This window comes from Ochlerotatus camptorhynchus, unplaced genomic scaffold, assembly GCF_037179485.1.
Source record: "Ochlerotatus camptorhynchus isolate MF236.1 unplaced genomic scaffold, CSIRO-AGI_Acam_v1.1 ptg000351l, whole genome shotgun sequence".
Lineage (NCBI taxonomy): Eukaryota > Metazoa > Arthropoda > Insecta > Diptera > Culicidae > Ochlerotatus > Ochlerotatus camptorhynchus.
The window spans coordinates 659,632-677,675 of NW_027040839.1; the positions used below are offsets into that span (position 1 = coordinate 659,632).

The 18,044-nt window shown below is 37.6% G+C and overlaps 1 protein-coding gene across 6 annotated transcripts in view; it reads left to right on the top strand.

Moving 5' to 3' along the window:
• Positions 1-18,044, top strand: part of raskol (Ras GTPase-activating protein raskol) — a 407,687-nt gene that overhangs the window by 169,111 nt on the left and 220,532 nt on the right. For 3 of the 6 annotated variants that reach the window (XM_065231354.1, XM_065231356.1, XM_065231357.1), the window contains exon 1: positions 4,336-6,631. The exons of 2 other annotated variants lie outside the window; for them this stretch is intronic. In XM_065231354.1, coding sequence (XP_065087426.1) covers positions 6,490-6,631 — 142 coding nt within the window. In that variant the 5' untranslated portion in view covers positions 4,336-6,489. Of the gene's footprint in view, positions 1-4,335; positions 6,632-18,044 lie in introns of those variants that run through there. One more of the 6 variants, XM_065231355.1, reaches the window with a different exon arrangement.

An 18,044-nucleotide genomic window follows, 5' to 3' on the forward strand; every position in this document is an offset into this window, starting at 1 on the left:
TGCCGATAATAGAACAGCTGGTTAACACGCAGTTCAAATGGAAAGGGTGCCGAAGAAAAAGAGACTGCCGACAATAGTCACACTCACCTGAGAAGTTTGGAGCGTTGTAAAAACATGTTCAACCCGTTTTGATCAATTCTGTCGATTGAAAATGGTAGAACAGCAAGCAGCAGATAAATGTCAACAAACAGACACGTCATATGTGTGCGTGACACTGAGAAAACGCTAATAGAAGTGCGGAAGCTGCTTAGATTGACGAGAATACGTAAATTCCCCTATCTTCGGAATTCAGAATTCAATTTTGTTGGAATTTTCGTTGGAATTACCTTAAAAATTTATTAAAAACTTTTTTGTTATACTCCCAAGAAGAATTATTTTCAACTCAAATTAAATTTATTGCATGGTAATTCGTTCTATGCACCAATTGTTTTATTGGGATTTGGATGTTAACCATTTTTAAGTTAATTTGCATTTCAAATGAAAATGCATAAATGTTTTATAATAGTGTTTCGGAAAAACTATGCCGTTTTTATTGATTTAAATCGAATAATGTGTTTTATTATGTTCACTAAATAGTTAGAATTTAAACTACCAAGAACATAAATTACTGAAGATGATAGATAAATTGTTTTTTTTTGTGTTTATACATTTTTCAAATTGTACAAACGATACTCCCTTAGCTCAGCCAATAAACGGGCTGATACGAAGCAAGTCTATACTGGAGGAAGCTGGGTTCGATTCTCGTCCGGTCTATTAATTTTTCGCGATGGAAAATTTCTCGAGTTCCTTTTGTATAGGATTTTACAGGCTTAGAAAGCTCTCAATTAAAATGTGGAAGCGCTTCAAAAACGCTAAGTTGAGAGCAAGCAAACAGTTTATACACACTACGAAAAATTCATGTAAATTTCGGTTCCCTGAAAGCGACACATGTATGCGGCCCTTTTGACATAAGAATCAGTTAAAAGAAACGAGAAAATCAATTCAATCAAACGTTCTCTTCGTCGACTTGCTTATGTTTCTGTTTGACACTTAATTTTACATGTAATGTTTATTTACGTTCCATGACTTAGGTCCAATATGGATTACGTCTCGTGTAAAATTAGTTATTTCTTAGTGTGTATACTATAAGCAATAAGCTTGGAATGCCATGTAGAGGTAATACAAACGGTATTTTTCAGCAATGAAAACAGTTTTTTATGTGTCATGGATTAGTATTGGAAGTCGCGGATATCTTTTCACAACCCTGTAAATGTAATGGCAGTAGCTTAAAGTTTTTTTTTCAGATTAAATATTTTCGAATAAAACATTTACGAAATGGTTTTCTAGCCAAGGCCATTAGGGGGAACAAAGTTTGTGCGAAAATGTAGCTATCTTAAAAATTACAAAATTATTTAATTGCCATCTGTTGCCCAGAATCTGTTATCTTAATTGCAGTATCTTTTTTTAAGCTTTATAAGCGAGATTTTTAGCTCATTGGCTAGGTCATCTCGTATTTAAAGTATCTGTTTATGTCGGGAAACATTACAAATTCTGTATACTTTTTATTTGAATTTGTAATATAATCTTACACTTTCTGGTTGGTTGTAGGTTGAAATAAATGTAAATTGTTATATGTAATATGAAATGGATTGAAAATAATTTTAAACCAAACACTGGTCATGGTAATAGTTTACAAATTTAGCCTAAAATTTTAACATGAACTGTATGTGGTTTAATATAGTTATAATTCATAAATAACTTAGCATTTAAGGGTGATCAGATGTAGAAAAATACCCTGCAACCCTTGGGGGATCAAAGTTGGGGGTCCAATGTTGGTGCTTCATGAAACGTAAACAAACGTTTGTTTACGTTTGATGAAGCATCAACATTGGACCCCGTCCCGCTTGTAGCGTATTTTTTTTTTACATGGCTGGTCACCCTAAAATGCTACATCATTTATGCATATTCTGTAACCAACCCATATTGCGCATCTCAGCGATTCATCTCTGATAAATTAACAACAACAAGCTGGTGATAACCAAAACCTGAAGTTTTTCTTTCACTCACTCTTCCAACGTTTCAAGCGACTCAATAAATGAAGAGGAAGTGGGGGTAATATGGCCAGGTACTTGTACCGTCGAGAAAACGTTAAAAATCATTGTTTGAATCATGCACCCCTAATTGCTACTAAAGAGATGAACCAGACAATGGCTGAAAAACTCTATAATTAAGATTACCGTAACTATTATTGCTGCCTTAATTCATGACCATCGGAATATTCAGTGATTTTTTAAAAGCATCAATTGATGCAAAAATAAATAGATGCCAAAATTCTCAGCATGCTCTCAGATTTTATTTTTATGAAGTCGAACTTAAGAATTTCACTTGCAAATAGTACAAAAAAATTAAAAAAAAAATTAGTTCGTCACGAATAAATTCGTAACGAAAGATGATATGGATTGGATTAAAATTGTTCAACTGTTAATATTTAAACATATGTTGTCCAATGAGGTAAAACGCACAGGTACATGGGATATAATTTTGGCAAATGTGATGACATAAATAGTTATTTTTAAATTTCAGGATCCTACATACCTAACTAACAAGTTGAAATTTAACGATTTTTATGAGTAATATATAATTTCCATTAAAATCAGGCTCATTTGAGCATTTTTGTTTTAGCTGAGATCTTTTTTAAATGTTATGCGTGTATTTCAAAAATGCTATCCAGCTATCCAGGCATCACATTTAGCTTATTCACTTCTTAAATAATCTTTAAAAATTATTTTACCAACCGGACCATCGAATGTCCATTTTACACCAACCCCAAAAGAAAATTCAACAGGAAAGTATTGTTGATATTAAATTACAAATGTTGAAAATTATATTTCTAAGATAACATCTGTACTTGATACCATCAAATTTAATCTAGCATTAGGTCTGTATAATGATACAGTTCGCACTAACTCGAACTTCCTCGTACTTGCTCGGATTTTTCTGTCAAAAATGACTGTCAAACCTAAGTCGACCGAATGCGACCTTGTTTGACTTGATCGTCTCAATGATTTTCAATTTTCTTTATTTTTTAGGTAAAATCATAAAATGGCTATACGTTCTTATTATGGCCTATGGGAACCCCATAGTGCATAATTGGAACACACCATAATAGGAACGAATAACTATAACTGGTACACCTACCCTAACATTACCAACGAGATGTAGATTCGTTTCTGCTTGTTCTTTACTAAAATCATCTTATGCCAAAATCTATACCGAGTGCAAACAGCTAGAACTAAATCGCACTAAATGGTGCGAGCTGGTTCTACCACATCACATTTTGTTGTGTTTTGGTTGAAACCAACACGAGCAACACGAACTAGGTTGAATCGTCTGAATGAACGCCAAAAAGGAGATCGCAACATGTTCCAACTATTGGATCATTTACCCTAGTTGATTCGACCTCTCAAAGCTATTATGTCTAACGAGATACTCAGAATACACTTAATTTCGTCATAAACTACATAAGCCTCCTTAGGGTGCCCATTTTACCCTCACCACCCCTACAATGTCTGTGACTTGAGTTATCTATGCCCGTTTGTGTAACGAAAAAACACATTTTTTTTATTTACATTTCCTTCCAGTCTGACTCAGATTACACTTCAATGTGCGACGCAAGCAAGAAATTTCTAAATCTATAAACACATTCTACGTGACGTTATAATAGGTTTTGCCTGATTTTTAAAACTGTTTTTCTACTGTATTTGAAAAAAAAAGTAAGTTAAATCCTAAATATTATTGCAGATTTGAAAAGTGCGTTAAATTTTCTATTGAATTGATCAAGAGCTTCTGATTGTGGTTGCTGGTTTCTAAGCAGTTTTTTTTTTGATTGAAACTATCTACAAAACGTGGAAACGCGCCTCCATTGATTATATTCCAATATTGGGGTAAACTGGGTCCTCCAACGATAGTCGTGAAAAATCGATCGTTACCGACCGGAAATCTTAAAACAAAAAAGATTTTCCTCTCTCTCTCTTCTGCTCGCTTTTCTCTCGCTCGCAAATTTCACTCTACAATCTCTGAGCGACACTCTTTTGCGATCTTGCGATCTCGCGATCTCGTAATGCCCCCCCATTTTCCACTGAGTGCTCTTTTTTTTTGTCCCAATGCGAACCAAAGCCGGCTTCACTCAGTCGGCTATGAGAAGGCGCAGACACGCAAAATGCGCAATCAGCTGAGTCAGAGAGTTACCCCTGGCTGTTTCTGTAGTGAAGCAGCAGCACTAGCAACGAAGTATGTGTATGAAAATAATAACATTTTCATAAACATTCAGTCTCGTTCGAACCGTCATCCGTGTGGCAGTGAGTGAGTGGAATCCGCGTTTTAGTGTCCGTTTGTGGTGCGGCGTTTCTGAAGGCAGAGTTTTTCTTTTTGCGAGTCGGAAACACGCGCATTTTATCGCTGCGACGAGTGCAAACGCGTGCGATCTTCCGCATGCATATGATCGCGATCGGCCAAATTCTGCACTGCACTGAGTCGTCGCCACATATAGCAGGAGGCGTCGGTAAATGAGTTGCCGCAAAAGCGGTTTGCTTTCATCCGGTGGAGTGCATGTGAAAATAATTATATGCGGGAATGCGATATTACCCAGCGATTGATGTAGCAGAGCGAAGGTGGTCCTGTGGTTTACGCCGAGGTGGATGTGGTGAAGAGAATTTATACTGAATGAGACGACTTTAGTCGATCATCGATACCTCGCATCGGTTCACTGTCAGCAGCGTGTATGGGTGCTATTGGCATTGAAACAGTTTTGTTTTATTTTCGAGAAAATGCGTAGGTGGGATGTGCGTTTCGTCTGGGTGCCGACCAGCAAGTGTTGACAGTGGAAATCAGTTTTGTATTTAGAATGAATTGTGTATACCAAAATTACCGCAAAGGTGCAGACAGGGCACCTTCAGTGATTCATTGAACGTCAGTTGTTGGTTGGTTGATTCAAACGTGTGAATTGCTCGGATTTGAATGTGCGAAAACAACCTCGTCAGTATCACTAACCATAGTGAATTTGCGGTGCGATGATGGTGATGATCGTAAATTACAAAAATAAAGATGATTCTAGCATGTTTGTGTACTTGAACGCTGTTTCTTTTTGGTTCTGTGTCTGTACGACCACGCATCCCATGTTGCTTCTGACAGCTTTGCGGTGATTTGGTGATGTCAGTGAACTGCAGAATTTTCAGTCAGTAGCTGGGAAGAGAGTAGACGATCGTAATTAAATAAACGGGTGTGATCTGCTATGACACGGTTTGTTTATGTGATCTTCCTGGATGTTATGTTTATGCATGCGCACTAAAATGTGAATGGTTTTATAGCCAACTGTCAGATTGAAGTTTTATTGCCGGAACGGAATTCGACGTTTGTGGTTCAAAGTGAATAAAACTAGAGTGTGGTGTTGTTTGGTCTGTTCCTTTGCCTCAGATTGATTTTGATCTTTAAAATGAAAAATAGGAATAATTCAGTGAATTTAGCAGATTTCGGAGATTTATTGTCAGTGTATCTACTGATTACGGTGGTGGATTTTTTTTTCTCGGGAATTGCACATACTTTTTAATTAAGTATTTTACCGAACAATTGTTCCATAATTTAACCATATCTTTGCACATTCTTTCCAATTTTCCTAATGCACCTTTACTCATTCCGCTTTGCCCTAACAACATCTCATCAAAGCGTATCGTCAGACGATCGCATCGAGATTATCAAACAAATCTTCCTCTTCCGGCCGAGCGTAACGAGCGTGCATGTACTGACGACCATTAAGAAAGCATCTACCAACGAAGGATTATACAGTGTGCAAATTGATTATGAAGAGTGACAAACCGGTGTCTAAAAATATCAAGTTTAATATGTTCATCAAATCGAAATGTGTTTGAACCTTGTTTGCCGTTGAAGTGGATGCAAGTGGCCAAAGAACGAAGCCAAGGTCGCGTAAACAAGAGCACCTAGGTGAGATGAATAATCGTGGGCATTGTTTTTATTGTTCTGCAGAGTGAATGGACTACACCGAAGATATCCGCAGCGAAGAGAATGGGATTCTTTCAAAGTTATTATGTTCGATGTGAAGAATCGGCAAAAGGGTAATGATCGTTCCCTTCCTGATAATTTGATCTTCGTTAAGCATTTCTGAAAGTACCTGTCCACTGCATGGGAAGCAACCTGAAGAAGTGGTTAATTATCTATCTAGTCTCCAGCATGCCGGATGAAGAGATTATCCATCATTAGGCGCCGAAGGAATTGGCGGTAGCTTTTGTCATCGAAAGACACCTAGTGCGAACGACGACTTGTTGTAACGGATTAGTCAGTTTTTGAAATCGAGACTTCATTAATTTTTCTACGATCGGAATTCCAAAGTCTCTTAGCGCTCGGGCAGGGGTGTATACTTATACTTACCGCAGTGACAGCAGCGAATCTTACGGTGGACATTGTGAAGAGAAAGCGAACTATCGCAACGGCTTCGATATGAATTGCGCAACGCTGACGCCGGCTATCACGCCGGATAATTATCAGCAACAGCAGCAACTTCAGAGGACCCTCGAGCGAGAACGCCGAACGTCGCGTGGATTGACGGCGTGCCTGCGAGGCGAACGAGAGGAAGTGGAGAGTAAGTTTGTTGACATATCCAACTTTGTTTTTTGTTTGTTGTGCTAAGGTACCAGGTGTTGATGGAAGTAGCTTCTGGCTTCGATTATTTGCTCTGGTGGGTTATTTAAAAGTTGGTTCGAAAAACTGTGGGTTGTTAACCCTGATGTGCGATGAAGTAAAGATGTCTGGTAGTTGAGTCATTTTTACAAGTGGTAGTTGAGTCAATTAGTATACAAGTTTCCCCTAATTTTGCGTTGGCATTCTCAAATTTGAATGTAATACATACATGCTTCAATTCAATACCACTACATATCAGTCACATAAGCAACACTTCATATAAAGTAATGGTTAAGGATCTTTTACTCAAATGTGAGGTTTTATTGCAAACTTCAATGCGATTTTTATTAATTTATTAACACGCAATTCTGTTCTTAGGTTATCTTTTTTTATTGAATTTGCCACCATGCCAGGATGTTAACATAATTTGGAATTGTACCATATTTTGCTTTGATTTTTTTTTGTGATTGAAAAAAAGTTTCCTTACATTTCGCTACAATTTCAAATCCCACGATCAAAAATAGCGCAGATAAAAATCATGTTAAAACAAAATTGAGTGTTTATATGAAAATTGCTATGTTTTGCTTGTCTACTTTTCACCATACATGACTTTTATTGTCATGCTAAAAGAGAACGTGGAAAATCGATACTGATAGAACTCGGTTGGAACTGTGCGGAGAAAAAAGTGGTATTGCTAGTTTAGAGAAAAAATTGCATTTGGCGTCAGTTTATTTAACAACTGCAGCGTGGATAGCAGGTTGTCAGTTGCGTTGAAAATTTTTCGCTGAAATGCAATATTATCTGTTAAAAGCGACGGTCGCACTATTTTTCTGTGTTGGACGGTTCCCGGTGGCCCGATGTCGACCGTTTTTGTTTACTGGGCAGAAGATCCGGGAATCAATCCAAGTTCCCATTTGCAATAGTGAGTCGGGAGTAGGGTCGCATGTGACAGCCGTGGACATGCAGAGAAATACTTGGTCTGTAATAACATCGTATACTCCTCGCCGATGACCGGTATCGTAATTGATCTTGAAATAACTGACTGTTCGCACACTGAGAATGGATTGCTAATCTCAAGCCTTATTTATTTGGTTCTTTGCGAAAATTGTATGGTTATCAATATACATACTCATGCTGATGCTTCTCGTCCTAGCCTTTCGTCCCAGCGCTTTAAAAAAAATGAGATGCGCCAACATCAATCGGTGCTGGAGAGATTCATTCGCTGCCTCACCTGTACTTCGTGAAGAACACCACACGAAACGGAGTCTACCGAGCAGTTTGTGGTGCTGATAGAAGCTAAGGCACGTTGCACCTTACGTATGAGAAATTCAGCCTCAACCAGGTGCTGGGAGCCTGCCTTAGCTCAGTCGGCAAAGGTGCAGCTACAAAGTAAGACCATACTGGAGGTGGCTGAGATCGATACCCGGTCCGGTCTAGACATTTTTCTGGTTGGAAAATTTCTCGACTTCCCTGAGCATAGAGCATGATGATACTTGACACACAATTATACTAATGCAAGAATGGTACATACATCGAAAGCTCTCAATTAATAATAGTGAAAATGCGTATGGAACACTATGTTGGGAGCATGCAATAGGCTAATATGACATAAGCAATAAGCTTGAAATGCGAAGAAGAAGAAGAAGAAGAAGAAGAAGAAGAAGGTGCTGCAAAATCTCGACGCTATTGACAAAACAGCTTTCGTCACTATCACGAATTGCAAATGTCGTTTGTCAGTGACAATGCAGTCAGTGGCGATCATCCCAAGTAGCAATTCTGGATTTATGAGACCATGATTTAAACTTATGACATGCTTTAAAACTTTGATAAACCTTTTGTTGTTGCTTGGGATGTACATGTTTTGTTTGCAGCTAAATTTCTAATAAAATTAAATTAATTAAGTTGATTGATTGATTGATTTATCTTTATTTAGGAGGCTTTCAGCCTGTGGCTGGTTCGCGTCCAGCGGATTAAATAAGTTTAATTAATCCATGGATCCCTCAATGTGAACATGCATTTATAACAATAATGTGAACGAGAATGCACAACATTACGCTGTCTGTTACTAGGAGCGTCTTTTTTCAAGGACAAACAATGAATGAAATTTCGACGAAGGATTAGGTGCGAGTCAATTATTCCAGTGACAATTTCAACAATAAATTTGTCAAAATCGTGTGAAATCTTTGACAAACCCCAGCACTGGCATCAACTGCAAAATGACAGTGGAGGAAAAGATTAAAACATGGAAGCAGAAGGCAGTGCATGGAAACTGCCTCCATCAATTCGAACTCGATATGATAGCCATCCAAGATAAGATTATGCCTATCATTTGCTTAAAGTAAAACCAAGATTCATGAAGAGAGATTAGATTAATAAAATTTTTCAAATTTTATAAACCAGAAACATTTGCAAGGTTTCGTAGTCATTAAGATATTTACGATTTTGAATTTTGTTTTGTTTAAGACACTAGTATTAACATAAAAACAAAGGTGCGGGTCATTTGAAATTTATCAGATCTCGGACTTGAAAACAGCTAAACAAAGATCTTGGAGTTAATATGAAATAAACCAATCTAGCCCCGAGTAATACAAAGTTTCAAATCAAGATCGAAATGGTTACGTATGACTACGTTGTATTATATAATAAATGTTATTTGTTAACTGCAGCAGGAGCTTGTGTTTTGTGTAGAAATAGGAATTTGAGCGGGGTTCTTTCTGATTATACTCTTTAGTATGACTATGATTGTCCTGAAAAGAACCTTTTGATTTGAATTTTAGTTGGGACATGTTCAGAAACTTAACTGTTTTGGAAAATCTTTGTGGCCTTGAAGAAGGTCGATGGTAGTGCAGGCTTAAAGGCTTTGGCAGCTGGATCAGCAAATCGGACCGGATAATTCCATGTTCTTCGGTTCAATGATTGTGCACTAGCAAGAGTTTCGACCCGTCTGCTGCTGGACAGGGGTTGAACTGGTGTCTGCGACAGGTTGGAAGGCCACAGAATATCAGTGTCCATCCAGCTAAAGCTCCACCCCTTTTAAGTTTTTCTCGTTAAGCTCCTTCTCTCAACAAGTTGGCAAATCTTTTGGAAGAAAGACGCTTAACACCTTTTTCAGCGAATTGATGATCCTGTTTCACGTCATGGTTCTCTACGCCTGTTTAGATAAATTGGTACTTTTATTTATTTTCTCTATTGCGCTAAATCAAACGAGTAGAAATAATAAAGGATGTCGGTTACGCGCTCGAATAATTAATAATTCGATATATATTTAATCGAATAGCTGGAAAAATCTTTGAGATTAATCGTCAATCGAATAATTGAACTTTTAGGCATCCCTAGAAAATAGTGTAATATCATGTTTTTGGTGGTCCTTCGAAAATTTCGAACAGCAGAATTGCAACCAGCAAGTGTAACCCAAGAACAAATAGTGGTGCGATGCTAGTTTTCATTGCTATGACGACGACTGACTTGAGAGACTTAGAAGCAGAGCGGTGAAAGTCAATTATCTCCATCGATTTCCTCTTGTGATGACCATGGCTTCAATAACCTATTTCGCTCTATTTCTGCCATGCGCTTCTATCACCCAGAACAACAAACGTATCAATGAATGATTTTGCCGTCGAGTTATTAACGAAACAGAAAGTCGATGAAGAGTATCGATCAGAATCACTTGCATGGCTACTTCCAAGTTTGGTTACAAGATTACAACTCTGTTGTCTGAATTTTGTGCGGTCGTTGGGGGCGTGTGGTTCTGAATATGGCGATCAGTGAGCAAAATGTTACACAATTTCATCCTTCCTATTCGCACACGCTCGAAGATCGGAGGCGAATGCCACTTCGACTTGTTTCGTCTACTAGTGACCGTCTGATGACTGTGTTGGGGAAGCAGCATATGCCTGTACGTAATTAGTGGATTTGTTAGTTATTTCGACGCTTTTGGACAATGTCTGACATTTACCCCTTTTTCTATATTTTCTTGTCGAAAATCAATAGTCAGAAGCGATATGTAGAAATATTGCTGATCGATTGGTGATAAAATTAATGAAATTGGTACAGGGGTAGCTGAGTTATTAACGTTCAAAACATTTCATAATTTCGTTACATTTTTGATTTTGACAAACTGTACCCCCATATAGAAATCAACGACGTAGTCCTACGTCAAAATATGCAAATTTTTGGGCTTTGATATATTAAAAAGATTCCAGACATAGCAACATCTCGAGGTTAGAGCAATTTTAAATTTTCTCGAACTAGTGAAAATCTCCAGTATCCCAAATTGAGAAGAATGTTGAATATTCAGAATTTTCCCATTTTTTATGATCCGGGACTTCGAAAAAATATGATGATCCCAGAGACATTTTCAACATTCTAAACCAAGATATTTATGATGTAACTTTTGATATCCTTGGATTTTGAAAAATTACGTAAAACATAATAAATTGAGATCCCGGATTTAAAACAAAAAGCCGGGCTAAGAAAAATGATCATCTTTCAAAACTCAAACAAAAATTTGAGTTGTAGGTCTTGAGGAAATGGATCCCGGGTTGGTAACTAATTTCTATATCATGATGGAGGTGGCTGGGTTCGATTCCCGGTCCTGTCAATGAATTTTTCGGGTTTTAAAATTTCCCGACTTCCCTGGGTATAGAGCATGATTGTGCTTGCAAACTCAATAACACTAATGCAACAGTGGTACTGGGTTAGAAAGCTTTCAATTAACAACTGTGGAAGTGCATCTCGAACACTATGTTGAGGGTTGGCGTAAAAGTCACAGTAGGGATGTAATAAAGCGAAAGAAGGAAAAGATGTTGTGCAATTAACCATCCTGATCATCATGAACAACTTTCTCGGAAACCCCATCGTTATGCGGTATTTTACGTAGATTGTTATTTAACGTATATTGGTACGTAGATTGGTGTCATCGGGACAGAAATGGTAGTGTGTGAAAAGTGCATTTATACTCTCTGCTACTCTTTAGAAACTATGCTATCAACAAACCTGCAGTAATAACATCACTGACCGAATCCCTAACAAATGGTATGCCATTATTTGATGATGAGGAATGAATTAGATTTATCAGCACTGATCATAGATCTTCTATGATTCGCTACTGTTTCCCAACTTGTTCATTATGCTTCACTCTACAAACAACTTCCATCATTTAAGGTTTCCCAATCCGACCACCCATCTGTTCTTCTCATATAACAAAAACAATCTTCGAGTACAACTTGTACAGTTTCCTGCTGCAACATTTCTAAAACAAAAGCCCATCCCCCATTCCACGTCACGTTGATGGCAGCAAAACACCCGCCGCCGAATGCCGTCGATTGGTTGCGTTTTTCCATGCAGGCATTCAGGCAGCGCGCAACAAATGAAGCGGAAACGCTCGCTCGAAAAACGAGGTCATTAAAAAGTGCGAATGAAATGGAAATTATTCTCCTTTTCCTCGCTTGAATGATGCTGCACAACCAGAGCAACAACACATGGGTGTAGGAGAGCATCCGTCGATGAGGAGAAAAATGTGAACATCCAAATCAAATATAATTATTCAATTTTGTTCCTCTGACGTGTGTTGGTGGTATTTGTTTTCCCCTTAATACTGGATTCGCCACGTTCAGAGATAAACGTAGGTACTTGGGACAATTCTGCGACCATTCTGAAGTCCAACAAAGAAAACCTATCCCAAGCTGGCGTGATTACTTGTGGTGTGCACGTGCGTTTATTCAGCGTGAAAGAAGTGTAGTTTCTCTTCGGCATTCGTGTTGTTTTTCTGCATTGAATCAGGTAATTGACAGGGAAGCAAATTGTGATCACGAACAGCTACGTGATTGATGAAATAAACACGTCATTCCTAGCAGCTGAGAGCATGTTAAATAGTCTGGCAGAAATTAATAAGCAAGACTATGAAAATTTGATTAAACATTGAAAACGAACCCCACTCTTTTTTGTCCAAAATTATATAGGTAGGGGGGGGGGGGGGGGAAATGTATGTAATGTCATTGCACTACCTGTTTTTGTCATTGCACCGTAAAAACAGGATTATTATTTTTGAACTTAAATTTCCAGAGGTCAGTACTCTTTCAGTGAGTGTTCGCTACATGAAATCAAATCTTAATTTGAAGAGAGCATTACTCAATATTTGCAAAACACTCTGCTGGCATGCAAGTCAGTGACTTGCCTAAGAAGCAAGCAACTAAACACAACGACTTGGCTCCGGTTGTAGAATTAAAATGAGACCAAAAAATCACGGCGGAAAGGGAGTGGAAATGATCATTCCGTCATGCTACTGCATATAGATTGTTATCGTGCTACGCGAAGCATGCCGGAGGATACAGCAAGTTCTACTTTTCCAAGCACGAAACAGCACAGACCTAGAATGGGTCGATTTCCTGCCTTGGATCCATATTGTATCTTTCAGCAGAGTGTGCGATTCATAATTTTTCATCCTCTAGACGGACGAAAAGTTGACTGTACTGAGTCATAATTCACGGCGACGAGCGATTATACTGATTTGACTGACGACTATAACTGCGGCTCGGACCACACGTCTCGTCCAAAAGACACTCATTTGGCAGGCAAATTGCTCGGATGCCTTATTTGGCCACAAAGCCGATCGTTTGCGCACTTTAAACACTGTTGCTGTTGTTTATCGGTGTCTCGTCGACAGCAGCGCTGCTGTCCTCACAGCTGCACTTACAAATCGACATTTATCTTCCATTAATGATTCCTCTGCCCGAGACCGTCTCGTGTCTACATGCGCTCGTTTATATCATGCCACGTTATTCATTCACTAGACAACATACAGGAAACCAGGAGAGGAGGGACTTTCCGGTCAATTGAAATCTGGTCGGTAATTACGAGTCTCTTTTCATCAACGATGTTTTTTGACAAGCATGCACGACGACCTGCCCAGTGTTGCAGGTCGCGATCTTCAATGCGAACATGTCGAACCTGTCGGGCGATTGTATGTGGCGTAAGGTGTTAGGGTAATTTCAAGGTCGAAATGTGGCACCGTTACGACTGCTAGTGGATGCAAGATTTAAGCGATAAATGGAGTGGAAGTTAATTACACTGGCACGTGCTCACTGCGCTCGTAAGATGGTTGGCAGGATGCAACTAGTGGTTGACTTTTGTGCTACTAGAACTTGAGCGATGACATCCTTTGAGTACTGATATCTAGTTTAAGGTTTACTTGTGGATGATTGCCTCGGAAATTCCCGAACAGTAGCACGCAGTCTGAGTTGCGAATTGAGTTTTGATAGGCTCTAGCTACCATCGTGTGTCGTATTTAAGATAAAACGGCGTAGAATTATTCATATATTTTGGACATGTGAATATATTTTGACAGCTTTCATCAAAGAGATGAACTATCGCTCGACAGAAAGTCCCTTTAAAATTACAATAAAATACATTTATCATTTTCTTACTGCCAATGAGCTAATCTGCAATAAAAAAAAAAGATTTCTTAAAAAATATATGCGATATTTGAAGTACATCACAGCATATACATATTGTGTATTGTGGTCAATGGAAAACTGTTAATACATTTTTTTTTAAGTAATGTTTTGTAGATAATTGTATGTGCTATACACAGGACTCAATTAGCTTGAGATGATTTTGTTTGAAAATGTTGATTCTAAGCGATACAAATTCAAATCATTCCTGGTTCCAGTTGGGGTCTTAGTCATAGAAATCGGAAAAAAAAAACTGTTTTGGGATTTTATTTGGCTTTTTGGTTATGTTGGTCCCATCTCTAATACCCCTTCAAAGGTTTGAGCTTAACAACATACTTAAGATATTTAAGTATGACATCTTAATCAGATTAGCAAACAAGATGAACTGGATACAGTTACAGATATAATTTCCCTAAAAACTTTTCAGTTGCTTCACACCTATATCAATGTGAAAAAGCATTGGCGTTCTCCTTTTTGTTCACCCTTTTGCTCACCTCAATTATTCAGAAGCATTCCCAGTGATCAAGAGTTCATGAATAATCAACAAAGCATCCTATTACGGTAACAACCTTGCAATCTGATGCTATCATATTTTTCAGCAATGTCAGGAATGCTCACGAGCCTCCAACATTCAGCCAGAAAACATATTACTAATTCAAAGCATCTTTCAAATAAGCTCTAAAATTAAATCAAATGTTAAATTCAGTCCTCTAGATCCGTAATATACAAACGAGGCTCAAACATTTGTAGACTAATTTACTTTTTTTAATTGACTAACTATTATTAAATCAAATATCAAAAATCGATCATCACCAGCGTGGCGAACAAAAGAGTTTTTGCAGCGCTACAATAATTATCAGCGGAGACGAGCCAGCCAACGGCTGAAAGTCTCCTTAATAAAGATATATAAAAAAAATAATTATCAAAAAGTCGTTGTGACAGCTATCCATGCAAAATAATCCGTTACAAACTTCATCAAGTTATGTATTTATAAAAAAAAAAGAAAAAAAAATCACTGGATCACTGGATCACTGTTCAAAATACAGTTTTATTTATTTATTTATGTTATGGTCAACAGGTAATATATTCACCCCAATTACAGTATACTCATTCGAGACAAATTAACATAAAATACTCTTAAAATTGCACTTATTTCTAAAACGGGAAACATGGAAGTCAAATACATTGTAGCATCTGTTAACTTGACGACGTTTACTTTTTCTACTGGAGAGAATCGAGGCAAGTGTGTGCGTCGTTCTACCATGTTATACATAAAAATCAAGGCAAATGCTTGCTTGTGTAGGAGAAAACATATACAGAACATGGAACAAAAAAGATTAAGGCAGCATTAGAGGCAGCAAACGGTTAACTACTTTAAAAATGAACACCATAGTCAAATATACAAATTTTTACTTCACCGACATTTAAAATGGTTGTTTAGCATCAAAGTTAGGAAGTGAATCTATTGCAACCGCTGTAATCTAGACATTTGTGTTGCTAAAATAGAATGGAAGGGCAAAAGACCACATGAGGAGAGATGATTGATTTGTATAGCTATATTTTACTGGGAATAATTAAATCTTTTTTCATTTGACATAGAATTCCATACCGATTGGAAATTTATTGATGAAATTGTCAATGTTGAAGTTGAATGTGTGAGAGTGTCATCAATATTCATGTCAAGATATTTATATTCTGAGAAACTACCATACATTTAGTTGTACCTGTATGCAATTTCAACTGCTTACACTTTAACCATCTACTTGGAGATCGCAAATCTTCCTTAGCTGCAATGAATAACACAGTATCATCTGCAAAAAGTTTAATATCGCAAAATCGTAAAACTCGTCGCAAGTCGTCAATGTACATAATAAATAAAAGGGGCCCTAATACACTTCCCCTTCAAGGTTATTTCCCATGGGACTGGAAACATAATCATTCAAAACAGTCCGTTGAGTTCTGTCAGACAAATAGCTTTTAAACTATTTATATGCAGTACTCGTAATTTCAAAGCGCTTGATTGATCCTAACAATAAGGACTAGAAATTGTTTCAAAAGCGCGTTTAAGATCCAAAAATCAGTAACAATCGTATCTTTACGCTCCAAGCTATCTTTCCATTTCGCTAATACCAAATTCAACGTGGTTTCACAATAATGACCTTCCCGATATCCCGGTTGTTCTGGTATCAACAACCTATAACTATTTAAATACTTCAACTGGCCATTTAACAACAAACTCTTAAATTTTCTCTAATGTGTGCAACATGTTGATGGGACGAAACCCTTCGGCTTTAATCGTTCCAGCAACTTTGAATGCAGTGATTCACTAATAAGATACAGCAAGATGTGATAAATGACTTGAAAGCAATCTTGAATAACTCTAGCATTAACATTATCTACTCCCGCCGATTTTCCTAAGTCCGTCTTATGTAATTGGGTGAAAACCTTCAAATCCACAATTACTGTTTTATTTCGTCAGGTTCATCGACCAGTTCAATGGACCGATTAATCAATGAAACACTATTGAGAAAATAACCATTAAACTTACTTTGACTATATGTTTTTTAGTATTACTTCTACGTGAAGTCAACGATTTACATAGTTGAAGATGCTAATTTCAAATAACAGACTGTAGTGGTAATTTTTATACGATAGATGGAGTAGATGAAAGCATAGAGTTGATAGTTCCGTTAGAGTACGGCAGTGTGAAGATTGTATATAGATATTAGAATAGCGAACTAGGACAACTTTTAAGGAAGGTACAAATCGGTTTTTTCATCTCTCTTTACCAAACTCCCCCTTTGGAGAGGGATGGTGAGGGGTGTCCCCCCCCGCCACCACTGGCAAAAAGATAAAAATTACCACTACAGTCTGTTATTTGAAATTAGCATCTTCAACTATGTAAATCGTTGACTTCACGTAGAAGTAATACTAAAAAACATATAGTCAAAGTACATAACTCTGGATGGGAGCATACCATCAATTACTGTCAATGGTCGAAAGGTACAGTAGCAACACCTACCCCACCCGTGTCCCCTCGAGATCGTCAAGTCGACGATGACAGGAGCACATATCGTGGTAGGGGTAAACAATAGTTGCAATTTCCAAAACCTACGACTTCCAACAATTGAAGTGCGGTAAAAATCGGTAGAACTGTTTCAAACACACAGTTGGTACTTGAACGGGTCGGTTTTCATCTCTTTTTGCCAGTGGTGGCGGGGGGGGGGGACACCCCTCACCATCCCTCTCCAAAGGGGGAGTTTGGTAAAGAGAGATGAAAAAACCGATTTGTACCTTCCTTAAAAGTTGTCCTAGTTCGCTATTCTAATATCTATATACAATCTTCACACTGCCGTACTCTAACGGAACTATCAACTCTATGCTTTCATCTACTCCATCAATCGTATAAAAATTACCACTACAGTCTGTTATTTGAAATTAGCATCTTCAACTACATTAAACTTAGGTGAAAGTACTTGTTCTCATTAGCATAAATGCAATCGCTTAGGATTTTCAGTATATTATTAAGCAACAGTTTAGCTTTATTTTCGAAAATTTGCTTCCCAAAATATTATTTTTCCACTGTTGGCAGCTCTGCAACAAGACAGATGCATACGATGTTTTTGTCGTTTGCTGGACAGCGTTGTTAGCACTGAAACATTGGAGAATAGAAATAAGTACTGTTTTGAGTTCTTCATTAAAATATATAAAATCTAACATAAGTTTAATAATTTCGAAAAAAAAAATGTTGAATTTTCGTAAAAAAAAAACCTCTACTCAAATGTGCGTAAAAAATATCGATAAGTTGGAATATCCGAAAAATCCTATGTTAGATTTTAGATAATTCTTTTGCACATCGCGGACAGAAGAATCAGCCAAATTGATCGAAAAGTCTCCAAAATCCCCGTCTCACAAGGTAAAAAA